The sequence below is a fragment of the Typopeltis vanoorti genome, chromosome 3 (assembly GCF_054136105.1).
Source record: "Typopeltis vanoorti isolate ZY-2024b chromosome 3, IOZ_Tvanoo_1.0, whole genome shotgun sequence".
Taxonomy (NCBI): Eukaryota; Metazoa; Arthropoda; class Arachnida; order Uropygi; family Thelyphonidae; genus Typopeltis; species Typopeltis vanoorti.
In genome coordinates this window covers 113440533-113462591 of record NC_143551.1, presented here as the reverse complement: position 1 = coordinate 113462591, position 22059 = coordinate 113440533, and the positions used below count along the sequence as shown (strand labels likewise).

General features: G+C 36.2%; 1 protein-coding gene across 4 annotated transcripts in view; it reads left to right on the top strand.

Annotated features, from left to right (window-relative positions):
- Positions 1–22059, top strand: part of LOC150108479 (cyclin-D-binding Myb-like transcription factor 1) — a 357130-nt gene that overhangs the window by 294034 nt on the left and 41037 nt on the right. For all 4 annotated transcript variants that reach the window (XM_090415885.1, XM_090415883.1, XM_090415884.1 and 1 more), the window contains one exon: positions 8591–8673. In XM_090415885.1, coding sequence (XP_090272011.1) covers positions 8591–8673 — 83 coding nt within the window. The remainder of the gene's footprint in view (positions 1–8590; positions 8674–22059) is intronic.

Sequence of the window (22059 nt, the reverse complement as noted above, 5' to 3'; positions counted from 1 at the left end):
ATCCACTCAGCAACACAGTCTGACAGCCTGGTGTTTGTGAGTATCCCCACACCCACCTGAGCAGATATTGTTGGGCTCACACCAGAGTAGTAGCACTTCCACCCCTCATCTAGGTCAACAGTTCCAGAGCTTCTCCTCTTGGTCGAAGAAAGCCTGACTAAATCTAGTTGGTAGTGCTTGGCTTCTTCAATCAGTTCCTTTTCCTTTCCTATCAGAGAAAATATGTTCCAGTTGCCTAAAGCCATAGTCTGGTGCCATTGTCGTTGCCATTTCCGTCCTTTTGCAGTACCATTTCTTTGTGCTTCCCCTAAACACCTCTCCAAACAAGTAGCAGGCCCATTAATGGAGTTTTCTCTAGCAGAGTGCTGAGGAATGGTGTCTAAGGGAGACTGTAACATATTTTTCAGATGGGTCCCTCTGCCTAAAACTCAAACTCATCCCTTGGTAACCCGTGTGACGAACGATACGGTATGACCATTATATAATGACCAGACCATGTTACAATGTTTGGTAGTGCCCTATTAGCACTACTGCCTCAGTTCAGGGCTGCTCAGATTTCTGCTCATTGCAGCTAGCTTACATATCTGCAAGCCGTTCCGCTATCTACCAGCTGCGGACCCACCCTGTACCTGAGGCATGCCTGGGGCTACTTTTTTACAAAAGAAAATTAAGTAAAGATGTTTGAATCATGTTTGATTTTTTCATCTTGTCATGCAATTTTCTTTAAAATTAAGTGGGGAAGGCATAATAAAGAAGCAGAAGATCTAGAATTTATAAGAATGCTAATTTTGAAAGTATGGCTAGAGAGTTAAAATGTATAAATTGGTATTTGGAATTTAATGGAATGAATATTACAGGAAAACCTCACTTAATGTGATTAATTATTATTATTATTATTACCCCAAGACCTCATGGAGTCAAAGACTCATCTGGGAGGTCCTTTCATCACACACACACACACACACACACACATTTCACCGTGTCTTAAACACACTCAAACTCCTTGCAAACACCACACCCTCAGGCAAGGCATTCCAATCATTCACAACTCTGCACGAAAAAAACCTGCCTCTCACTCCCCTACTCACAACCTCTTTATACAGTTTCCAGGGATGACCTCTGGTTCTCCCCTTATCTCCCACTATTCTCATAGAACTTCTCCACCATTGATCCTATAACAACCCCTTACCAATTTGTAGGTCTCTATCATATCTCTCCTCTTCCTCCTGTCCACCAGACTCTGCAAATTACATCTTCTCAATCTTTCCTCATACTTGACATTCCAGAGGTCAGAAACTGCCTTAGTCAGTTGCCTTTGGACCCTTTCCAACATCTCTTCATCCTTCTGAAAACCTGGTGACCAAATCTGGACACAATAGTCCATGTGTGGCCTAATCAAAGCCTTATACAACGGAACAAGAATCTCCCTACTTCTACACGTCAGTGTCCTTCGCATCATTCCCAGAAGCCTTTGTGTTGTCTTCACAATTTTGGCAAAGTGTCTGCTAAATTTTAGATCCTTATCCACTATCACCCCAGATCTCTTATTTCCTCTACCGCCAACAATATATTCTCACGAAGCATAAATTCTGCATCCCATCTTTGTTTTCCAAATTTTAAAACCTTACATTTTGCAACATTGAACTCACATCCCCATTTCCGTGCCCAATCACTCAATTTATTCGAGTCTTCTTGTAAGGCCACAACATCTTCACTACTCTTTATGGTTCGTCCCAACTTTGCATCATCTGCAAACAACTGAATATCTCCATCCAAATCTTCACCAATATCATTAATATACAAGTTAAGCAGTAATGGCCCTAAAACAGACCCCTGAGGCACTCCACTGGTGACTTTCATTTTCCTGGATATCGCACCCCCCATACACAACTTGTTGATACCTATCAGATAGCCAGTCTCCAATCCAATGCACTAATCTAATATCCTACACCATATGCTCTAGTTTGACTGTCAACTTATCATGAGGTACTCTATCAAAAGCTTTTGCGAAATTCAAGTATATTACTGTGTATCCTTTTCCTCTGTCCAAGGAAGCAGTCACTTTATTGTAATAAGTAAGTAGATTACTAAAACATGACCTTCCTTTAGCAAATCCATGCTGTCCATCGAAGATAATACCATTGTTGTCAACCCAACTCTGGATCCTAGTTCTCACAGGCTTCTCCAACAACTTAACCGCAACACCTGACACACAGATAGGCCTATAGTTTGATGCTTGAGTTCGATCACCTCCTTTATGAAGTGGCACGATCTTGCCCTCCTTCCATTCCTTAGGAACTTGACCAAGTGCAAGACTCGTATTAAAAAAAGTCAAGGCAGGTGTCAACTCCCTGGCACATTCCTTTAGAATAGGCGGTGATATATTATCAAGTCCCACAGCCTTATTTACATCTAGTTTACTCAACTCCCCAAACACCTCTTGCTCACTTACAGTCAGTCTCTCCTCCCCATCATCAACTGCTCTCAATCTCTCCATGAAGTCACATTCACAAGATTGAAAGATCTTTATGAACTGCTCATTAAGTATCTCCACTATATCTTCCACAATAGCTGTCTTTATACCATTTTCTCCAATCAATGTCATCCTTCCATAATCATTCTTTCTTTTGCTGGCTACATATCGAAAGAACTTCCTAGGATTCTTTTTGGCTTCATTAGCTAACTGCTGTTCATATCTCTCTTTAGCTACTCTCACCAAGTCACCCTCCTTGCCTGGTCTTTGTAGACCTCATGAAATTGGTTATTTCCACTTCTCTTATGCTGCCTCCACAATGCCCTTTTTCTCTGTATTGCATGCTTAGTCTCTTTATTCATCCATCTCACACCTACCTTATTTAACCTTCTCATCCTTGGAATACATTTAGACATTACATCTACTAGATTGTTTTTGAAAATCCCCCAAGCTGCATTGATCTCTTTTCCAGCTAACTCCTCATTCCACACTACACCCGCAATCTGTCTCCTGAGCTCTTCATAATTGCCCCTCTTGTAGTTCCACATATACCCTTTTCTCACAGGGGTCCTCGCACTGCTGGCAACCACCCAAGTAATCACCTCATGGTCACTCTCACCAATTGGTGGATGATTTGACAACTCATTTATAATTACATCCTCTGATGAGATGACCAAATCCAAGACCCTTAATCCTTGTGTGCGCTCTGTTACGTACTGTCTGAGGTAGTTATCCCTCAAAAACTCAAGAAACTCATTTTCTTTACTTCCAGTTGCTATCTCATCATTATCCCATAATGATCACCCTTTTCTTATTTGCTTGGCTAATTTGACTATACATTTCACTATCACCACCATCCACATTACCTGGTCTATATCAACATCCCACCAAGTATTTCATTCCATTCACCTCTATCTCACACCATACTGCCTCAAAACCACTGGTACTATTTCCGTCTTGCATCTCTACTTTGTATCGACATAACTCTTTCATCAATAGCACTCCCCCTCCCTTTTTACCCCTTCTATCTTCACGAAACACATCATACCCTTCCATCTCTATTCCTGTCAGGATGTCATCCTCTTCCAACCATGTCTCACTTATTCCAACAATCTTTGGGTGAACAGATGCAATTAGTGCAACCATTTCATCTGCCTTGTTTTTTATACTTCTAGCATTTGTATACAAACACAACAGCTCATTTTGGGATCTACAGCTAGTTCCACTGATACCACTCACTCGACGTGATCTCCCCATGCTCGACTGGGGCCATTTCCCTTTCTGCTTCTTCATTTTAGAACCCTTTTCAATTTCAACTGTTTTCTCTTGATCCCTGGTCATCCCATTCCTTTCCTGCCTACACATGCTCTCGCCTTCTCTTGGAGCATCCACCTTTCTCATGCTGTGTACCCCTGTTCACCCTGAGCCTCCCCGTTTCCCTGCTCCTCTTGCACACCCCCCTCTCTCATTTTCTATACTCATACCACTCACTTCCCCATTCATATCCACCTCTTCAATCTCTCCTGTCTTACTCTCACCTGCTCTTCCACATCACTCCCCTCTCGATCTGATTCATTCTCTCTATTCACTTCTCTACCTTCCAGCAGCAGTCTCTCCAAGCGACTCACACCATAACCACTCAAATGCAGTCCATCACTCCCATACAGCTCACTTCGTCCCTCAAACTCATTCCGCACATTAACAAACTGTACTCGCATCTCCTCACACATTTCATAATCCATCCATTAATGTGTACTAAGTGAAATTGTGTTAAGCAAATACAGTAAACAATAGGATAATTATAATTCATCCATCAGTTAACATAAATTTGGGGGGAAAAAATTACAGTATAAGTTATATTAGAGGATAAAATCATCAAAGTTAATAAAAATCAATTGCTTAAATAATTTTTATTTAATGTCTAAACATTTGATTGAGCTACTTTTTTCAAAAGAAAATTAAGTAAAGATGTTTGAATCGTGCTTGATTTTTTAATCTTTTCATGCAATTTTCGATCACTTTATCAAGAATTTGGCAGACTTTGAAGCTTTGTTCCATATTAGGATCAGCATCAAACAAAATCCCATTAGCACACTCAATGTGATTGAAAAGTAGCTCAAGTTCTTTTGCAGTTAGCTTCTTAGTCATAACATTATCTTCTTGTTAGCACTCCTTATCTTCTTCATATGCATGCTGTTCTTCTAGTTGAAGGAGATCATTCTCGCTTAACTGTTCTGAATGGGAATCGAGCAAGTGTCTCACAAAGTTCTTTTCCAATTGTGCTGATTTCTTCAGTAATGTTAGATCTTGGATTTTGCACATGATAAACTAACATAGGCTTGAGTTCAATGTCGCCTTCTGCATTGCCTCCTAATAAAAGCATAAGATGATCTTTAGATTGTCTTACAGAATCTTTATCAGCACTAGCAGATTCCCCAGTTATTCGTACGTTATGCAGTCCAGTTCGATTTTTAAAATGGTCAAACCATCCTTAACTCACAGTAAAGCTTTCTCATTCCTCTTGAAATTTGGTCTCTTTCAGTGAGGTGAAAATATTGAGAGCTTTTGTGTGAAAATCGCCTGTACTAAGAGGTATTCTTTTTTGGTTATGATCCTCAATCCAGAGTGATAGAAGATGCTCCATCTTGATCATTAAATGGCTTCTATTTTGGGTGATCTGCATGCTTAAAGAGGCAGTAGCAACTTTTCCTTGTTCTTTGTATTCTTTGCTGTTGTATAGTCTGAACTGTAGACTTGCTGCATCCCAAGTCTCACACAATCGTTGTATTACTAGTGTCACTTTCATGTCTCTTAGTGACTTCCAGCTTTTCTGCTCGCTATAGATTGGCAACAAAAAATTTTGCAAACGTAAAATTTCGCATAGCATAAAAAAATCACGTTAACTGATTAATCACTCGCTTAAAGCAGGAAATAGTATCATTTCACTCACTCGCACTAACTGATTGTCGTGCATATCGAACTTGAGTTAAGCGAGGTTTTCCTGTAATAATAAATTGAAAACTTTTAAGAATATCTTTCATAATCCTGTCCTGTCAAATGTCATCTCTGTCCAGGAGGTTGGCTATTATCGATTGCCAACTATTTCTCTCTCTCTCTCTCTCTCTCTCTCTCTCTCTCTCTCTCTCTCTCTTTCTTTTGATCTGCTCTCTGTGTAGTTCAGGCCTGGCCAGTATAGTACATTTTTGAACCATGCGTGTTGCTGTCTTCTTTTCTTTTGCTTATCTTCAACTCTTTCCTCTAATAAATTTTTTTAAAGACATGCCTCACAATATTACCCACATGATATTTTTCTTTCTTGTCTATTCTTTATTAGTTCCATTTAGTACTTATCATCAACAAAGCTTTATTTCATCTCTTCTGAATCCATGAGATCTTCAGTGCTCTTATGTACATCCACATCTCAAGAGCATCAATTCTTCTCTCTTCCTTATTTATTATCCATGTTTCTGCTCCATAGAGAAAAGTAAACCAAATAAAGTGTTTAATCATTCTTAATCAAGTTTTTTTCCCTTATTTCTTGTGATATTAGCATATTCTTCATTCTATTCATCGCCTAATCTAATCTGTTACGTTTTGCATCCTCTACAATTAAGTGTCCTAAATAATTATAATATTTGACTTGTTCTATAATTTGGTTTTCTACTTTAATTTTTAACTTTGAATATATTTCTCTCTCTCTACCTACTAGCATCTATAAAATATAAGGTTATATTTTTTACTCTGTGTTTTCGTTCAGTGTTTTTATTCTGTTAACTTCTGTAATTTCCTGTTTCTCAGCAAACAATGCAGTGTCATCTGCATAATGAAGATTATTTATAACAAGTAAGTAGAATTTTTGAACAAAAGAAAATCTAATGTAAACTAACTGACATTGGGTTTTATTAGGCCGTAATAGTACAGATGATTATACTGACTAGTTTCACCACATGTGCTAGTGGCTTCTTCTGTTAGGAAGAACAAAAAAAAATACAATGAAGGGGTAAAAATGAACTATTACATAACTAAAACACAGAACATGTAGGAAACCATTACACAAAAGTTTTTTGTGTAATGATCCTAGTTTTTTGGAAGCTGAGATGGCAATGATTGTGATGTGTTTATACCAGGAGGCATGATTTCTTTCTAAGAAGAGAAATCTCATCTTCTTTAGAGATTTGAGTGTTGTTCAAGTTATTACTGGAAGAAAATTCTTTTTTGTGAGAATTAAGGCAGAACTGCATTTTTATGGCATTGAAATTGATAAGATATCCACACCTCATTGATCAGATCAATGCTTGAAACATACTGTAATTAAGGACATTGGAGATTGATGCTCTACAAGGTATGATGGAAGATAATTTTGATGCTAGGAAAGTGGGACTAAAGAAAATCAATGTTTCAGTAGAGGATGTCAAAGGATTCAAAGTGGTTAGTAGCATAGTGAGAGTGATAGAGACTGCAAATTAAATTGACTAAGTGGAGCAGAGAGATTTTCATCAAAAGAAGGCCAGTATCAAGTGATTTTAGGTTGGATGTTCTCTGGCATGGTATGACTGAGTGAATATATTCAGTATATTCACGCAGGCATACATATTGAATGTATTGAATATATACCATTGGATATCAAAAAAAAGTGTGCAATTGGTAAAGTCAAGGTGAGTAGTACATGAGAATTGTTTTTTTGTAGATGGGAGATGGTAGCAAACACTGTTGGAGTTGAGGGCATGTATATTGGTGAAGTGAAGTTAGAAAGCTCTGTGGGGATTGTTGTTGACCATGAGTCATGCACTTTTTCTTTATTTTTTTTATTCTAATTTTCTGTTAACCAGTCTCATACGGAGGTAGAGGTTTTTTCACCTGGAAAGTCAGGTTTTCCGTCCCTCAGAACTGGCATACCAGCCCATGAACAGTCACGGATCTACAGTCACAGAATACATACTAAATTCCTCATTAGGAGGGTTTAACCAGTCCTAAGGGATGGTGGAGGAAATGGGAGGGGAACCCCCATACGACAACAACATTCTAATTTTCTGTCCAGTGGGGATCTATTTTTCTGCTTCCATTAATAATACTACTATTTTTACCTTCTAATATGAATATACTACTCTTCCTTAATTTCTGTTCTGTTCCTATGTCATCCTTTTTCAACTATGTTTCCATAACACCAATAATTTTTGGACAGATTGAATCTTCTAAGGCATTTATGTACAATGTAAACAATGCAGTACCTTACTTTATTTACCACAGTGCACATTAACTGTAAACCTGATGTTGTTCTCCATAATACAGTCATGTTTCAACAATGGGAAAAAAATAGTGAATAGCACCTCTGCAACATGCTATCCATCAGTGGGAGCCAGGCTTAGAAATACCAAGGTTAAGTAATACAGAGCTTATAAGTATTTTACCAAAACAAGTTACCATAAGGTGCTTTGACCTTCTTTACCACGAGTTACCTAGACTTGCACTACCTTGCGGGTCACCTAGACTTGCAATACATTCAGGCGCAAACTTGACTTATTTGTCTGTTTGTTTACTTGGGAAATGGAGTAAAACCAAGTTTAAAATAGCTTGGCATCTTTAACATATATTGTACCCAAGGTAAAAATCTTTCTACATCTATCTCTCATCCTGAGATTTTTATTTAATAAGGTCAAAGCAGCTTATGGTGACTTGTTTTGGTAAAATACTTATAAGCTCTGTATTACTTAACCTTGGTATTATTAAGCCTGGCTCTCACTGATGAGACCTCAATAAACGTCGAAACCGGTCTGGGTAGTGGCCCCTTGCCTTTAATGCATAGCATCATACATCTCCTCAAGGAGATGGGCTTTGCATTAAGGGTAAATATTAAGAATAGTGATCAGAGCTTATTCCACCTTTACCACGAGTTGCCTAGACTTGCACTACTTTGTGGGTCACCTAGACTTGCAATACGTGCAGGTGCAAACTTGACTTATTTGTCTGTTTGCTTACTTGGGAAATGGAGTAAAACCAGGTTTAAAATAGCTTGGTATCTTTAACATTTATTATACCCAAGATAAAATACTTTCTACTTATATATATATATATATGTATGTATGTATGTATGTATAGGATTTCTTTTGCTTTTTTTAGTGTCCGTTCTCCTCAGTGGCTACGAGGTAAATGGTGGACCTTGAAGAGGCATGTAGTGAATGCCAATATTCTGACCTTCCAAGGTATATTAACAGAATTTAAGGTTGTGAGAAAGAGAAGAAATCTCTTAAATTTCTGTTAGCATTGAGATTGCAAAAAAAAAAAAAAAAAAATTGACTTACCTTGCTCTTTTGCTAATTTTATTAAATTAGCTTTCCATAATATCAACAACATGCTGAACTATTCATATAACCTCACTTTCGTTTCCTCTATAAATAACTAAAGAAAAAATTCCTATATAAATAAATTAAAAGATGACATTTCCTTCCCAGATTTAAAAAAAAAAAAAAAAAAATGTGATCATTAATATCTTGAACACTCATTAAAAAAGCTTTAATTATGCCATTAAATAAATTTACAAAATAAAGAAAGAAATTAATTAAATCATTAATTCTAAAAGACTCTACAATCTAAGATGAAACAAGGACATCATTATCCTTAAGGCAGATAAAGGTGATGCATTAGTTATCATAAACATGCTGATTATATTTCAAATCCCAAAAACTGACATTTTATGCACATCAAAAAAAGTCTTCATAACTTCCATGGAACACTGCAAATGACTTTAGGTTCAAAGCTGCAGTCCTTCTCTCATCATCTGACATGTCAAAAATAAAGAAATAAAACAAATTGTTAATTCTGAAAGACTCTATAATCTAAGATGAAACAAGGACATCATTATCTTTAAGGCAGACAAAGGTGATGCAGTAGTTATAAACATGCTGATTATATTTCAAAAATATTCTTTCTGATTCTTCAACCTACTCTGCCTTTTTACTTAATAATCCTGCTTGGTCATCATGAAGAAACCAATAATCTTCTTAAATAAATCTGTAATATAAGATGGAAATTCTTGGATTAAAGTTCTAATATCAGTATGAGGAATATTTCTTATGAGATACAGAGTCAAAGAAGCCAACATTAATATCTGGAGATTTGAGTTTTATATATTTTATTTTTGAGGAAAATTCTGTGCAAATTTTTTATCAAAGAAATGTAAGGACCATTGTGAGGATGGAGTAGGTTAGATAAAAATTTAGAAAATCTGTAGGTAAGAATGCCTTTGAAATCAACATTAAGGTCAAAGGTTACAATTATTTTCATGCAGTTTAGATGCTGCTAGACTGTTAATAGACCCTCATCACATGCGGATTGGAGGTTTGAAAGTATGTAAAATTTCATTTCTTTCCCTCCATGTGGCAGTGTAGTTGAAGTCTCTCATAATTAATTACAATTTAATAATTAACTCCCACCCGGCTGTCGTAAACTTCTTTTTATCCAACATTATGTTCACTTCCTCTGTATTATGACAGCCTGATGATGCTGATTTGAAATCCAGCAAGATAACAACTGTTTAATAAATATCTTGTTTGTTCTTGGTGTTGTTTAATACTGTCAAGCATAACTATAAACATCTGTGCTGCCACCATCATTAATTTCTGACCAGTACTCCCAGGAGTCCCTTTGCCTGTATTGCCTACAATGATTATATCCATAAATTTAAGGAAGCCTTCTAAATGCTATACACCCCAACCCAATGTAATAAAAATCAGACATTTCGTATCTGATCTAGTCCTCCCTCATCAAATATCTGAACTATGAAAACTATACAGACAAAAAAATATGATTTACATCATGCTTTCACCATGACAATACTATCTGCATATGATATTACAACATGTATATAATTATTAAATCAGTTAACTCTTATTCCTTTACTATTGTTTGAATGCTGTATTTGCTTCTAATTTGTAATCCCATCAATTTTATATTTCTTCTGAATTAAGTATACCATAATTTATGCAAAACCTGGCAGGATTAAGGTAATAAAAACCCGGGGCAGAGCTGACTACTACCGGGTGCGTCCCCAGGTGGTGGATCAGGGAACAGCCTTCAGATATGGAGGTTAGCTGCGATATAAGTAGAGCAATCTGGCGAATAAGCAGCCATGGACCAACAGCGACTGAGCTATCAGGGCATGGGGGAGCAGAAGTGGCAACTCTGTCTCACTTAAAACCTCACAAAGCCCAATGACAACTCGGTGACATGGCGAGTAGTGCCGCCATTAAATAAGTACCTGCTGGGGTCACTGCCCCTGACATTGGGAAGCAGCATTGTCAGTACTGACACAAGGTTGAAGCCAAATGATGACGGAAAAGCTTGTAATCAGAGATTTGCAGATGGCAATATGATTATATTGTGTACGTCTGTAATACTGCGGAGCAGAAAGCAAATGGAGAAACTACTGCTCTACCTTATCTCCAGAACAACCACCATGGCGAGCAAACCCTTACAATTGGCCCCAAGTTCCCGGCGTCCCTTAAATGGGACAGGGGTGTGAAGAATCTCCGCGCTCAAAATGGTGTCCACTTTTAAAATTGCAACTTGGAATGTCAGAACTCTGTATGAAGCTGGCAAATTAAGAAATGCCACAAGAGAAATGAAGAGGCTGGGCATCCGGATTTTGGGAATTTGCGAGACAAGATGGCCAGGATCTGGAAAGTGTCAACAAGATAATATGACAATGTATTACTCTGGGAATGATGAGAACAAACATCGACATGGTGTAGCTGTAATAGTAGATGAAGAAATCAATAAATCAGTAATAAATTGGATTCCATTTTCTGAAAGGATAATGCTGTTACAACTTAAGGGAAACCCCGTTAACATAAATATCATCCAAGCTTATGCACCCACAGCTGACAAAAGTGAAGAAGATGTTGAAGAGTTTTATGAACACCTAACAAAGAAACATGATATAAACATAGTGATGGGTGACTTCAATGCAAAAGTGGGAAGAGGGGGTGATGGAGAAACTGTTGGCAAACATGGCTTAGGCACCAGAAATGACAGAGGAGATCGCCTAGTCCAATTCTGTCAGGAAGAAGATCTAACAATAGCAAATACCTGGTTTAAACTTTCACCCAGAAGACTGTACACTTGGAAATCGCCTCAAGATACTGATAAATAAAACAATCTTTTATTTATCAGTATTATATACTGATAAATAAAAGATTCCACAGTAGTATAAAGAGTGCAAAGACTTATCCTGGAGCAGATATCTCATCAGACCACAATCCCATAGTTGCAGAAGTACGTCTTAGATTAAAATCAGCTAAAAAATCACAAAAGAAGAAAAAGAAAATTGATGTAGAAAAACTGAAAGACCCGAACATAAATAAAAGTGCCAAGACACAGCTTAACCTGCGATTACAACAGATTAACATAGAAGAAAATGAAAGTGTGGAATCTCTTTGGAATAGCTTAAAGAATGCCATCGTAACAACAAGTATTGAAGAAGTAGGTTATGTGAATAATATAAAACGACAGGAATGGATGACAGATGAGATTCTTTCTCTTATTGATACAAAAAGAATGTATAAAAACAAAGACCTAGCCAGGTATACAGAAACACATAACATCATCAAGAAAAAAATAAAAGAAGCCAAGGAAAATTGGATGAAAAATTTATGTACTGAAATTGAACTGCTTCAGAAGAAACATGATAATTTCAATCTGTATAAGAAAATCAACGAAATTTCCGGAAAACTGAGGAAAAAGCAAATAGTGTCTCTAAGAGATGAAAATGGAAAAATAGTTCTAGAAGAAGAGAATAAAGCACAGATTTGGATAAAATATGTAACAGAACTTTTCAATGATACTAGACAGAAGCCTATAAATATAAAAGATAACATTCAAGGACCACCAATCATGAAATGCGAAATAGAGAATGCTATACGAACAAGTAAAACAGGAAAAGCCAGTGGACCAGATGGTGTGCAAACAGAATTTTTAAAATTAATAGAACCAGATAACATCAAACTTCTTGAAAAACTATTTAATAAAATATATGAAAGTGATGAATTTCCATCAGATTGGCTCAAATCTACATTTATCACTATCCCAAAGAAACCCAAAGCGAATTCCTGTGGTGACTTCAGACTTATTAGTCTAATGAGCCAAACAGTAAAAATATTTTTGAAAGTAATTCAGAATCGCATTTATAGAAAAAGTGAAGAAACTCTAAGTGAAACACAATTCGGCTTTCGGAATGGTTTTGGTACTAGAGAGGCCCTTTTCTGTACCCAAATATTGATACAAAAATGCATAGAAAAACAGAAATCTGTCTTTATGTGTTTCATAGATTTTGAAAAAGCATTCGACAAAGTCAGACACACTAACTTAATAGAAATCCTTCAACAAATAAGGCTAGACGAACAAGACATAAGACTAATAACAAATCTGTATTGGAATCAGTCAGCTACCGTTCAATTAGACAACATTACTACCAGTGATATTAACATCAAAAGAGGAGTGAGACAAGGATGTGTGCTCTCACCACTCCTGTTCAACATATATGCAGAGGTAATCTTTAAAAAAGCATTGGAAGAATGTCCAGAGGGAATCACAATAAATGGAAAGATTGTTAACAACCTACGATATGCAGATGACACCGTGCTAATTGCAGATAACATTATGGATCTCCAAAAACTTGTTGACAGAGTATACATAGAAAGCCAAAGAATGGGAATAAATATAAACATCAACAAGACAAAATGCATGATCATCAGCAAACATCCAGCCTCATCAATGAAACTGACACTCAATGGGAAAAATATTGATCAAGTGTCAAGATATAAATATCTTGGTTGCTGGCTTAATGAACGGTGGGATCCAGAAATAGATATAAAGACAAGGATTGAAGTTGCACGGCAGTCCTTCATGAAAATGAGAACACTATTCTGCAATAAAGACCTAAACATGGAAGTCAGATGCCGAATGCTGAAATGCTACGTGTGGTCTATTCTGCTCTATGGAGTTGAAACATGGTCATTGAAGGCGACAACCATCAAGAAAATCGAAGCCTTTGAGATGTGGCTATACAGAAGAATGCTAAAGATATCATGGACAGAAAAAATTACCAATGAAGATGTCTTAAAATCCATTGGCAAAGCTAAACATCTTGTACAAATAATCAAGAAACGAAAAACATCGTATCTTGGCCACATCATGAGAAAAAGCAAATACCAACTTCTACAAACTATTTTGGTAGGAAGAATTGATGGCAAAAGAACTAGAGGAAGAAAAAAAATATCATGGTTTGACAACATCAAGATGTGGACAGGAAAGAGCAGTGCACAACTCAGATTGGCACAAGAGCGCAGTTTGTTCGCCAAGATGGTCGCTGACTTTCGATAGAAGATAGCACAATAAGAAGAAGAAGTATGGCTAATACAAGCACTTCACTGACATGAATTCAGCCACAGAATCCTAAGAGATAATGTCAGATCTTACATTTTGGTCTTGTAGAGAACGACAAAATACATCTAGCTGCCTAGATCTGGGTCTTCCTCTGGATCCTATTCCTGCCATCCTGACATCAACAGAACAACAAAACCTATGTTCTATTAAAGTAACCATACTACCTCATATTAGCTTTGCTCAACATTCTTGAATGCTAATGATGTCAAGTACCTTTTAATAATATTTATTTTTGATATTCTGTCATTGATACCATCTATTCACTTCCCTGTTTTTACTCAGAACTTGTATATGTTTATGAACATCAAGAAAATCGAAGCCTTTGAGATGTGGCTATACAGAAGAATGCTAAAGATATCATGGACAGAAAAAATTACCAATGAAGATGTCTTAAAATCCATTGGCAAAGCTAAACATCTTGTACAAATAATCAAGAAACGAAAAACATCGTATCTTGGCCACATCATGAGAAAAAGCAAATACCAACTTCTACAAACTATTTTGGTAGGAAGAATTGATGGCAAAAGAACTAGAGGAAGAAAAAGAATATCATGGTTTGACAACATCAAGATGTGGACAGGAAAGAGCAGTGCACAACTCAGATTGGCACAAGAGCGCAGTTTGTTCGCCAAGATGGTCGCTGACTTTCGATAGAAGATAGCACAATAAGAAGAAGAAGTATGGCTAATACAAGCACTTCACTGACATGAATTCAGCCACAGAATCCTAAGAGATAATGTCAGATCTTACATTTTGGTCTTGTAGAGAACGACAAAATACATCTAGCTGCCTAGATCTGGGTCTTCCTCTGGATCCTATTCCTGCCATCCTGACATCAACAGAACAACAAAACCTATGTTCTATTAAAGTAACCATACTACCTCATATTAGCTTTGCTCAACATTCTTGAATGCTAATGATGTCAAGTACCTTTTAATAATATTTATTTTTGATATTCTGTCATTGATACCATCTATTCACTTCCCTGTTTTTACTCAGAACTTGTATATGTTTATGAACATCAAGAAAATCGAAGCCTTTGAGATGTGGCTATACAGAAGAATGCTAAAGATATCATGGACAGAAAAAATTACCAATGAAGATGTCTTAAAATCCATTGGCAAAGCTAAACATCTTGTACAAATAATCAAGAAACGAAAAACATCGTATCTTGGCCACATCATGAGAAAAAGCAAATACCAACTTCTACAAACTATTTTGGTAGGAAGAATTGATGGCAAAAGAACTAGAGGAAGAAAAAGAATATCATGGTTTGACAACATCAAGATGTGGACAGGAAAGAGCAGTGCACAACTCAGATTGGCACAAGAGCGCAGTTTGTTCGCCAAGATGGTCGCTGACTTTCGATAGAAGATAGCACAATAAGAAGAAGAAGTATGGCTAATACAAGCACTTCACTGACATGAATTCAGCCACAGAATCCTAAGAGATAATGTCAGATCTTACATTTTGGTCTTGTAGAGAACGACAAAATACATCTAGCTGCCTAGATCTGGGTCTTCCTCTGGATCCTATTCCTGCCATCCTGACATCAACAGAACAACAAAACCTATGTTCTATTAAAGTAACCATACTACCTCATATTAGCTTTGCTCAACATTCTTGAATGCTAATGATGTCAAGTACCTTTTAATAATATTTATTTTTGATATTCTGTCATTGATACCATCTATTCACTTCCCTGTTTTTACTCAGAACTTGTATATGTTTATGAACATGTCTCTTATCAACTACTCATTATTAAATTCATCTCATCATCCTTCAATGTTTTGGGCTCAATTGCTTGTCACAGCCAAATTACCTGGCTTTTATAGAAACATAATTAATGTCATTGTAGGGCAGTCAATCCAATCTGTGAAGTCTATTATCTATGAATTTCATGTATTCTCTGTCTTGTCTGTCTTGCAGGAGGAAAAAATTCTGCCACCCTCTGTATAAGTGAGTATATGTGCAGGCACCAATGAGGCAATTGAGTGTGTGAATGAAAAAAAAAAAAGAATGCCAAATATAGTTCTGCAGGCAATAAATTAGATTGGGATAGTTAATACAAAGTGTAAAGATGGTTACAGGCCTGGAGGACTACGCTTTTTGTATACTAATGCCAGCAGCACATTCTGAATAAGAGGGAAAAGTCTCTAGCATTAGTTTATTCTTCTTGCAAAAGGTCATAGGCAGTAGTGAGATGTGGCTGACAAAAGATGACATAATAAGTGAAATAGAATGGGAGGGATATAGTATTTCATCGAAAAACAGTTAATCGAAAGAATTCATCGAAAAATCATTTCACTGAAAATTTTAACTAAAATTTCATTCAATTGATCCAGCCAAAGTGGCATTGCTAATATCATTTTAAAACTTTTTTTGAAAATGTTATGATAAAAGTGATCCATTTAGAACAAAAACTGAACCGTGCAGACAGCAAGAAGCTGTCTGCACAGTTCAGTTTTTGTAGCAGGATTAGTAGAAGTTGTTGATACTTCTTGTACCGACAACTTCTAATAATTCCGCTAAGTCAGATAGTTATTGTAATACATTATTTTGACACGTTATTTCTTTGTTGCTTCAAATATAGCTGAACTGAAAACTGGAACTGTTCGACATTTTTTTGTAAAAGTTTCAAATAGCGAATCTGAGTAAAATTCACCCCATAATAATTGCTGTATTGAAGTCGCATATTACTACTAGTAACAATAATAATAATGGAGCCTGCATAGGCTGAGCTTTTCCTCCCAGAAATAGGCAAATCAGTCCTATGAACAGACATGAAACAGTTATTGGACAAAAAAGACACCATGTTGTTCTATAGTTATTCCCTATTAAAGTAGCATTGCTATCTCACTCTGGACAGTTCAGTTTTTGTTCTAAATAGATCACTTTTATCATAACATTTTCTAAAAGTTAAAATTTTCGGTGAATTGTTTTTTCTATGAATTGCATTTTCGACAAATTGTCGTTCAATGAATTGTTCATATGATTAATTGCCTTTTCGATGAATTGTCTTTCGATTACTAAAAGAAAGGGTCTTTTGATTAACTGTTTTTCGATGAATTCTCTGGATACTAAATAAACTGCAGCTAAAAAGAGTTAAAAGGTCATCTGAGACCATCTAATATGAGATAAAGGCTAACAGAGCAAAATATATAGTCGGCTGCTGCTCTAGGCCAGGTGTTGAATCGTACTTCTTCCTTGTATTCGATCTGCCATCTTGTTTTAACATAGTTTTTAAACAAGTAATTAGTTGCTGGTTGATTACTAATTTTAATATAGAGAAATTTATATTTTTAGACTGCGCCACTCTATATCTAGATTAGTCTATTGGAATATAGTGGAACCAACCAATAACTAATTTTTTTATAGTAACTTTATGTCTTATACAGGCCGAGTTTATCTCTTAATTTTAAGGCTCCCGCTAGGTCCGATGATTTTATGAACGCTGCAATAAACAAGATTCAGGCAAACACAAATTTAAAATCAATAAAACAAAACATTTAATTCAGGGTCATATAATATACACTTAAGCTCAACTCTGACAAGAAAATAATATAAATATTTTAGCATACAGGTCACAACAACTTATAGATTCAATCTATGATCACTCTGCTGTCAAACTCACAGCTTTCACAACATTGAATTAATTTCTAATAGAGTTCAATATCACAAAACCTCTTAATAACAATTTTTACTATTATCACACAGTCAGCAAAGTCTCAATACATTAATGGTGGCAACAACTGCTTCACAAGTATTCACTTTCATACTCCAGCTGATTTCAGCAAAAAATGCTATAGTTAATGTGGGGAATAACTGGAGGAATCACACATATATTTCTGCACTGAAGTAACACATAAATGGACAGTTCTTACTGGGTAAATCCTTTGCTCATCAATTTCACTATGGACACACTTAATAACTGTATTTATTTTGCACACTATGGCAGCACTAATTAAAATAAATCTTCTCAATGATAACTGAACTTTTAATGGTTGCACTTTACATGTATGGACGTATTTGGATAAAGGAAAATGCTCATTCCTTCCTCAACACTACTTGATTAGTTCAGCACTCTGTTAAAGTTCCATGAAACTAATGGAACACGCAGTAATTCTTTAACTTCTAGAATTATTCTTATTTGCCTAATACTTTCCCGGTAATTTAATAGCTTAATTACAGCACTAAGGTTCTAGTTACAGCAATCCTTTGCATTTCTTTTCTGCTACTCCATATTTTCCTCATCTGCCTGTGCTATACTAAAATGCTCTCTGATCCCTGAATGGTCCGTCCTAATAAAGAAAAGAGCCCCGGTTTTCTCCGCTCTTAGCTTATATACCTCCCTTCTATTTTCCCGCCAAAATGTTTCTCGTGCTCTTGTTTATGTCAAATTCCTTCTCTCAGTTCAACAATATCTTGCCATTCACACGCGCCAGCTATTTCTCGCCCGTTTCCATAGTAACAAACAAAATAAAATAAAAACAGAAGTATTGCATAACATTATACCTTTACACAATGGTAATAATAAATAAAAACTAAAATATTATATTTCACATAAGGCATATTAAATTTATATATACAGTTTCTCATAATATCAAATTAGGAATAATCAGAATAAATAGAATAATATCTCGATACAAGGTCCTGTCATTGCTAACATATATTTTAGATTAATTAATAAGACTTAATAATTAAACTCAAGGCAATTACATGGATAATAATTTATAACAAGAGATTTACATAAAATAATATTTACAAATGCAGCCTTTGCCATGGTGGATTATGTTGGATTCTGAAAGGAATATTAATAATCTATATTTCTCTTCATTCATAATCCAATACAGGGGAAGCAAAGGATAATGTGGGTGACAGGTATTGGCAAATAAGCTCAATGAGTAGAGAATGAGTAATTATTATTGGGGGGAACTTCAATTATAGGAACATATATTGGAAAGAGTAAAGGACAAATGTGAACAGAAGGAAATGAAATTTATACAGCTGCTAAGGAATGATTACCTGAGGCAGCATGTGATGGAAAGTACCAGGGATACTTACCTATTAATAGATCAAGATATGCTATTAATAGATCCAGGGTACCAGATCCATTAATAGCATCAGAGGATGGATTTGTCTGTAACTGAGGTATTCACATTACTACCAATTTGTGATTGTGATCATGCAGTCTTGACCTGGGAAGTTAAGCATGTGAAATTTTTAGTTAGAAAGGGTATATGTGGAATTACAAAGCTGATAATTATGACAATCTCAGGAGAGTATCTGGAACAGTGCTGTGGCATAAGAAAATTGCAGATGTGGAATATCATGGGAATTGGTATAGGGATTTGAAGGAAGTAATAGCAGACTACATGTCTAGAGTTAGAAGGATGAAGCAAGTGGGAGTTAAATGGTTGAATAGTGGCATTAAATGGAAGCTGGGGGGGGGGGTGAGTTTGCAGAAGGAATTTAAAAAGGAAGATACCTCATACTAGCACATGAGCAGTACAAAATACATGCCAAAAGGATTGATTGGTATAGCAAAGAAAAGAAATGAGAGGAAATTAGCTGGCAAGTAAAAGAAATGAGAGGAAATTAGCTGGCAAGTAAAAGAAAGAAAGACTATGGTAGAATAATTTTGATGAATATGACACTGGTGATATTACCCATATCACCAGTGTCATATCCTGACGGTGGATATGACACTGTTGATATGGATAAGAGAGAGAGAGTGATTGATGAACAAACATCAAAGATTAATACATGGGGAATTGAATCCAGGATAAGATGGGTGGCTAGTGGTATTGGATTATGATAAGTTATGAAATTGTAAGGCGGTTGAAAGGAGGAATGTGTATATGCCAAATACAACTTGAATGCAGAGTTGATGGGTGTGTATTAGTTATGTATTGGTGACTGAGGGTGAGATTAGCAAGAATGAAACATGAAGAAAGTTATGAAAAAGTGGAAGTGGTTTTGGTGAAAAAAAAAAAGCAATATAGTAATGTAAGTAATGTGGGTGATACAAGAGTAGCAAAATGTTGGGAATAGTGCATGTAGTACACGTGGTGAATGACAAAGCAAATAGTAGTAAGATAGCAGAAATGCAAAAGACCATGGAATGGTAGATGAATGGTAAGGAAGCTACTATGAAAGATATGAACATGAGTGAGGATATTAGAAAAGAACTGGTAAGGTTGAGGAATGAATTGAGGTGTATGTGCAGAGTGAGATAGAACATTTAGAGAAGAAATTGATGGTTGGAGATGTAAGAAGAAAGTTTGAAGATGTATGAAGAAAGTTGCCAGTGGTAGATGAGTTAAAAATGAATGATTACAATAGGATAGTGGAAAGTAGTGTAGAACTGTATGTGGACTTTATGGTGAAATGTGTGAAAATGGACCGGGTCTGAAAAGAATATCTGAGAGGAACAATGATAGGAAGAGTGACTGAGGCTGTGGAGAAGAGAGAAAGTGCAGAACAGTTGGATATACAGGCAGCCCTCGGTTTACACCTCAGTTCCATTCCTGAAAAAACGGGTGTAAACCGAATCGGCGTAAAACGAACCCAATTTTAATGGGAGGTATGAAATTATGTTCCGCACAGTCAAAAAATATGCACATGAAGTATGTGTAACATTATTATATTTAAAGCTTTGATAATACATACATATATATTTGTTAAAATAAAATTATTAATAACGAAAACAAAACAAAATTATATGCAAAAAATATGAAACTTCGAAAAGATATTACATATTTCTATGTTGAAGTTCCTGGTTTCGGATCACCTGCATTTTTTTAAAAAAAAAGTATCCAGTGTTAACTGCCTAGATTTTCTTTTTCTTTCTTTAAGGAGTTCAGTGTAAGGTCGAATAGATGTGATTACACTCCTTTTTCCAGCCTGTGTATAAAGCACAGGCTGGAAAGATGATGAATGTAGCTTCTTATAGAGGTGAGCTGAGAAGATAAGCAATGATTGCAAACGAATCATTGCATAGGTTGTGCATTAGGAATGGTGTGCCGGTTGCAGATGTATGGAATGAATCTCATGGATATCTGCACATACACACTTGTTATGTGCAGGCTTCCTTGAGGCAGGAGACAAAAATGACCAGATAATCCTGAATGAAACTCCATGTTTTCTGAAATGGAGAGAGATAGACAACACAAGGTGTGAGGAAGGTTGGGCCCAAAAGCGATACTTTGTTTATGTATGCCAATGCCAAAAACATCTGGAATAAGAGAGGACTTTTTTTTTTGTCATTGGTTAACTCAACTTGGTCAAAGATTGTAGACTTTAGTGTGATTCAGTTGATATAGTCATGAAATAGATGCATTCTGTATAGTCTTTTTAGAGAGGACAGAGGGAACATAATGGAAGTAGAGGAGACTAATGACAGTAGAAGAATTGAAGCAAAAAAAAAAAAAAACAGTGCTCAGCAAAAAGAGGGGATGCAGAGGGTAGTATATTTGAGACCATCTAGTGCGAGATAAAAACCAACAGGGTGAAATACATAGTTAGCTGCTGCTATTGGCCAGGGGAGTGCAAGGGAGAATGTAAACGGCATGCATCTGCAAATTGATAAAGTGAATGCAGGGTGAGTAGTTATTATGGGGACAGAGATTGGAAGAAGAAATGGTCACAAGGGGGATAGGAAATGGAATTTATACAGTTTCAAAGCAACGATTACTTGAAATAGCATTTAATGAAGAGGGCTTGTGGGTTGCACTAGTGCTGGATCTGGAGATGGCATCTGAGAATTTAGCGATAACTGAGACAGGGACATTGCATCTGATTAGGAAAAGTGATCATACAGTCTTGATTCCAGATGATTTTTTTTTTATCTAACCCACAAACAAAATATCACAAAACCTATAACACATAGGACAGAAAGAAGAAATTTGTTGACTTTTTTTTTTTTTTTTGAATAGTTGAAGGAAGTATTGTGAAAGACAGTGAGGGAGGCTATTCCAGAAAACAGGGGGTAGATGGAATGAAAGAAGATGAGAAGTTTTTTGATAAGTTTGGAGGTGGATGGTAAATAGATGTTGACCATCAGCTGCTCTTCTTCTTACAGTTTTGGAGGAAAGTGGAAGAATGTTGGTGGTCTGTTCAACAGAGCATGACCAAGAAACTATCTG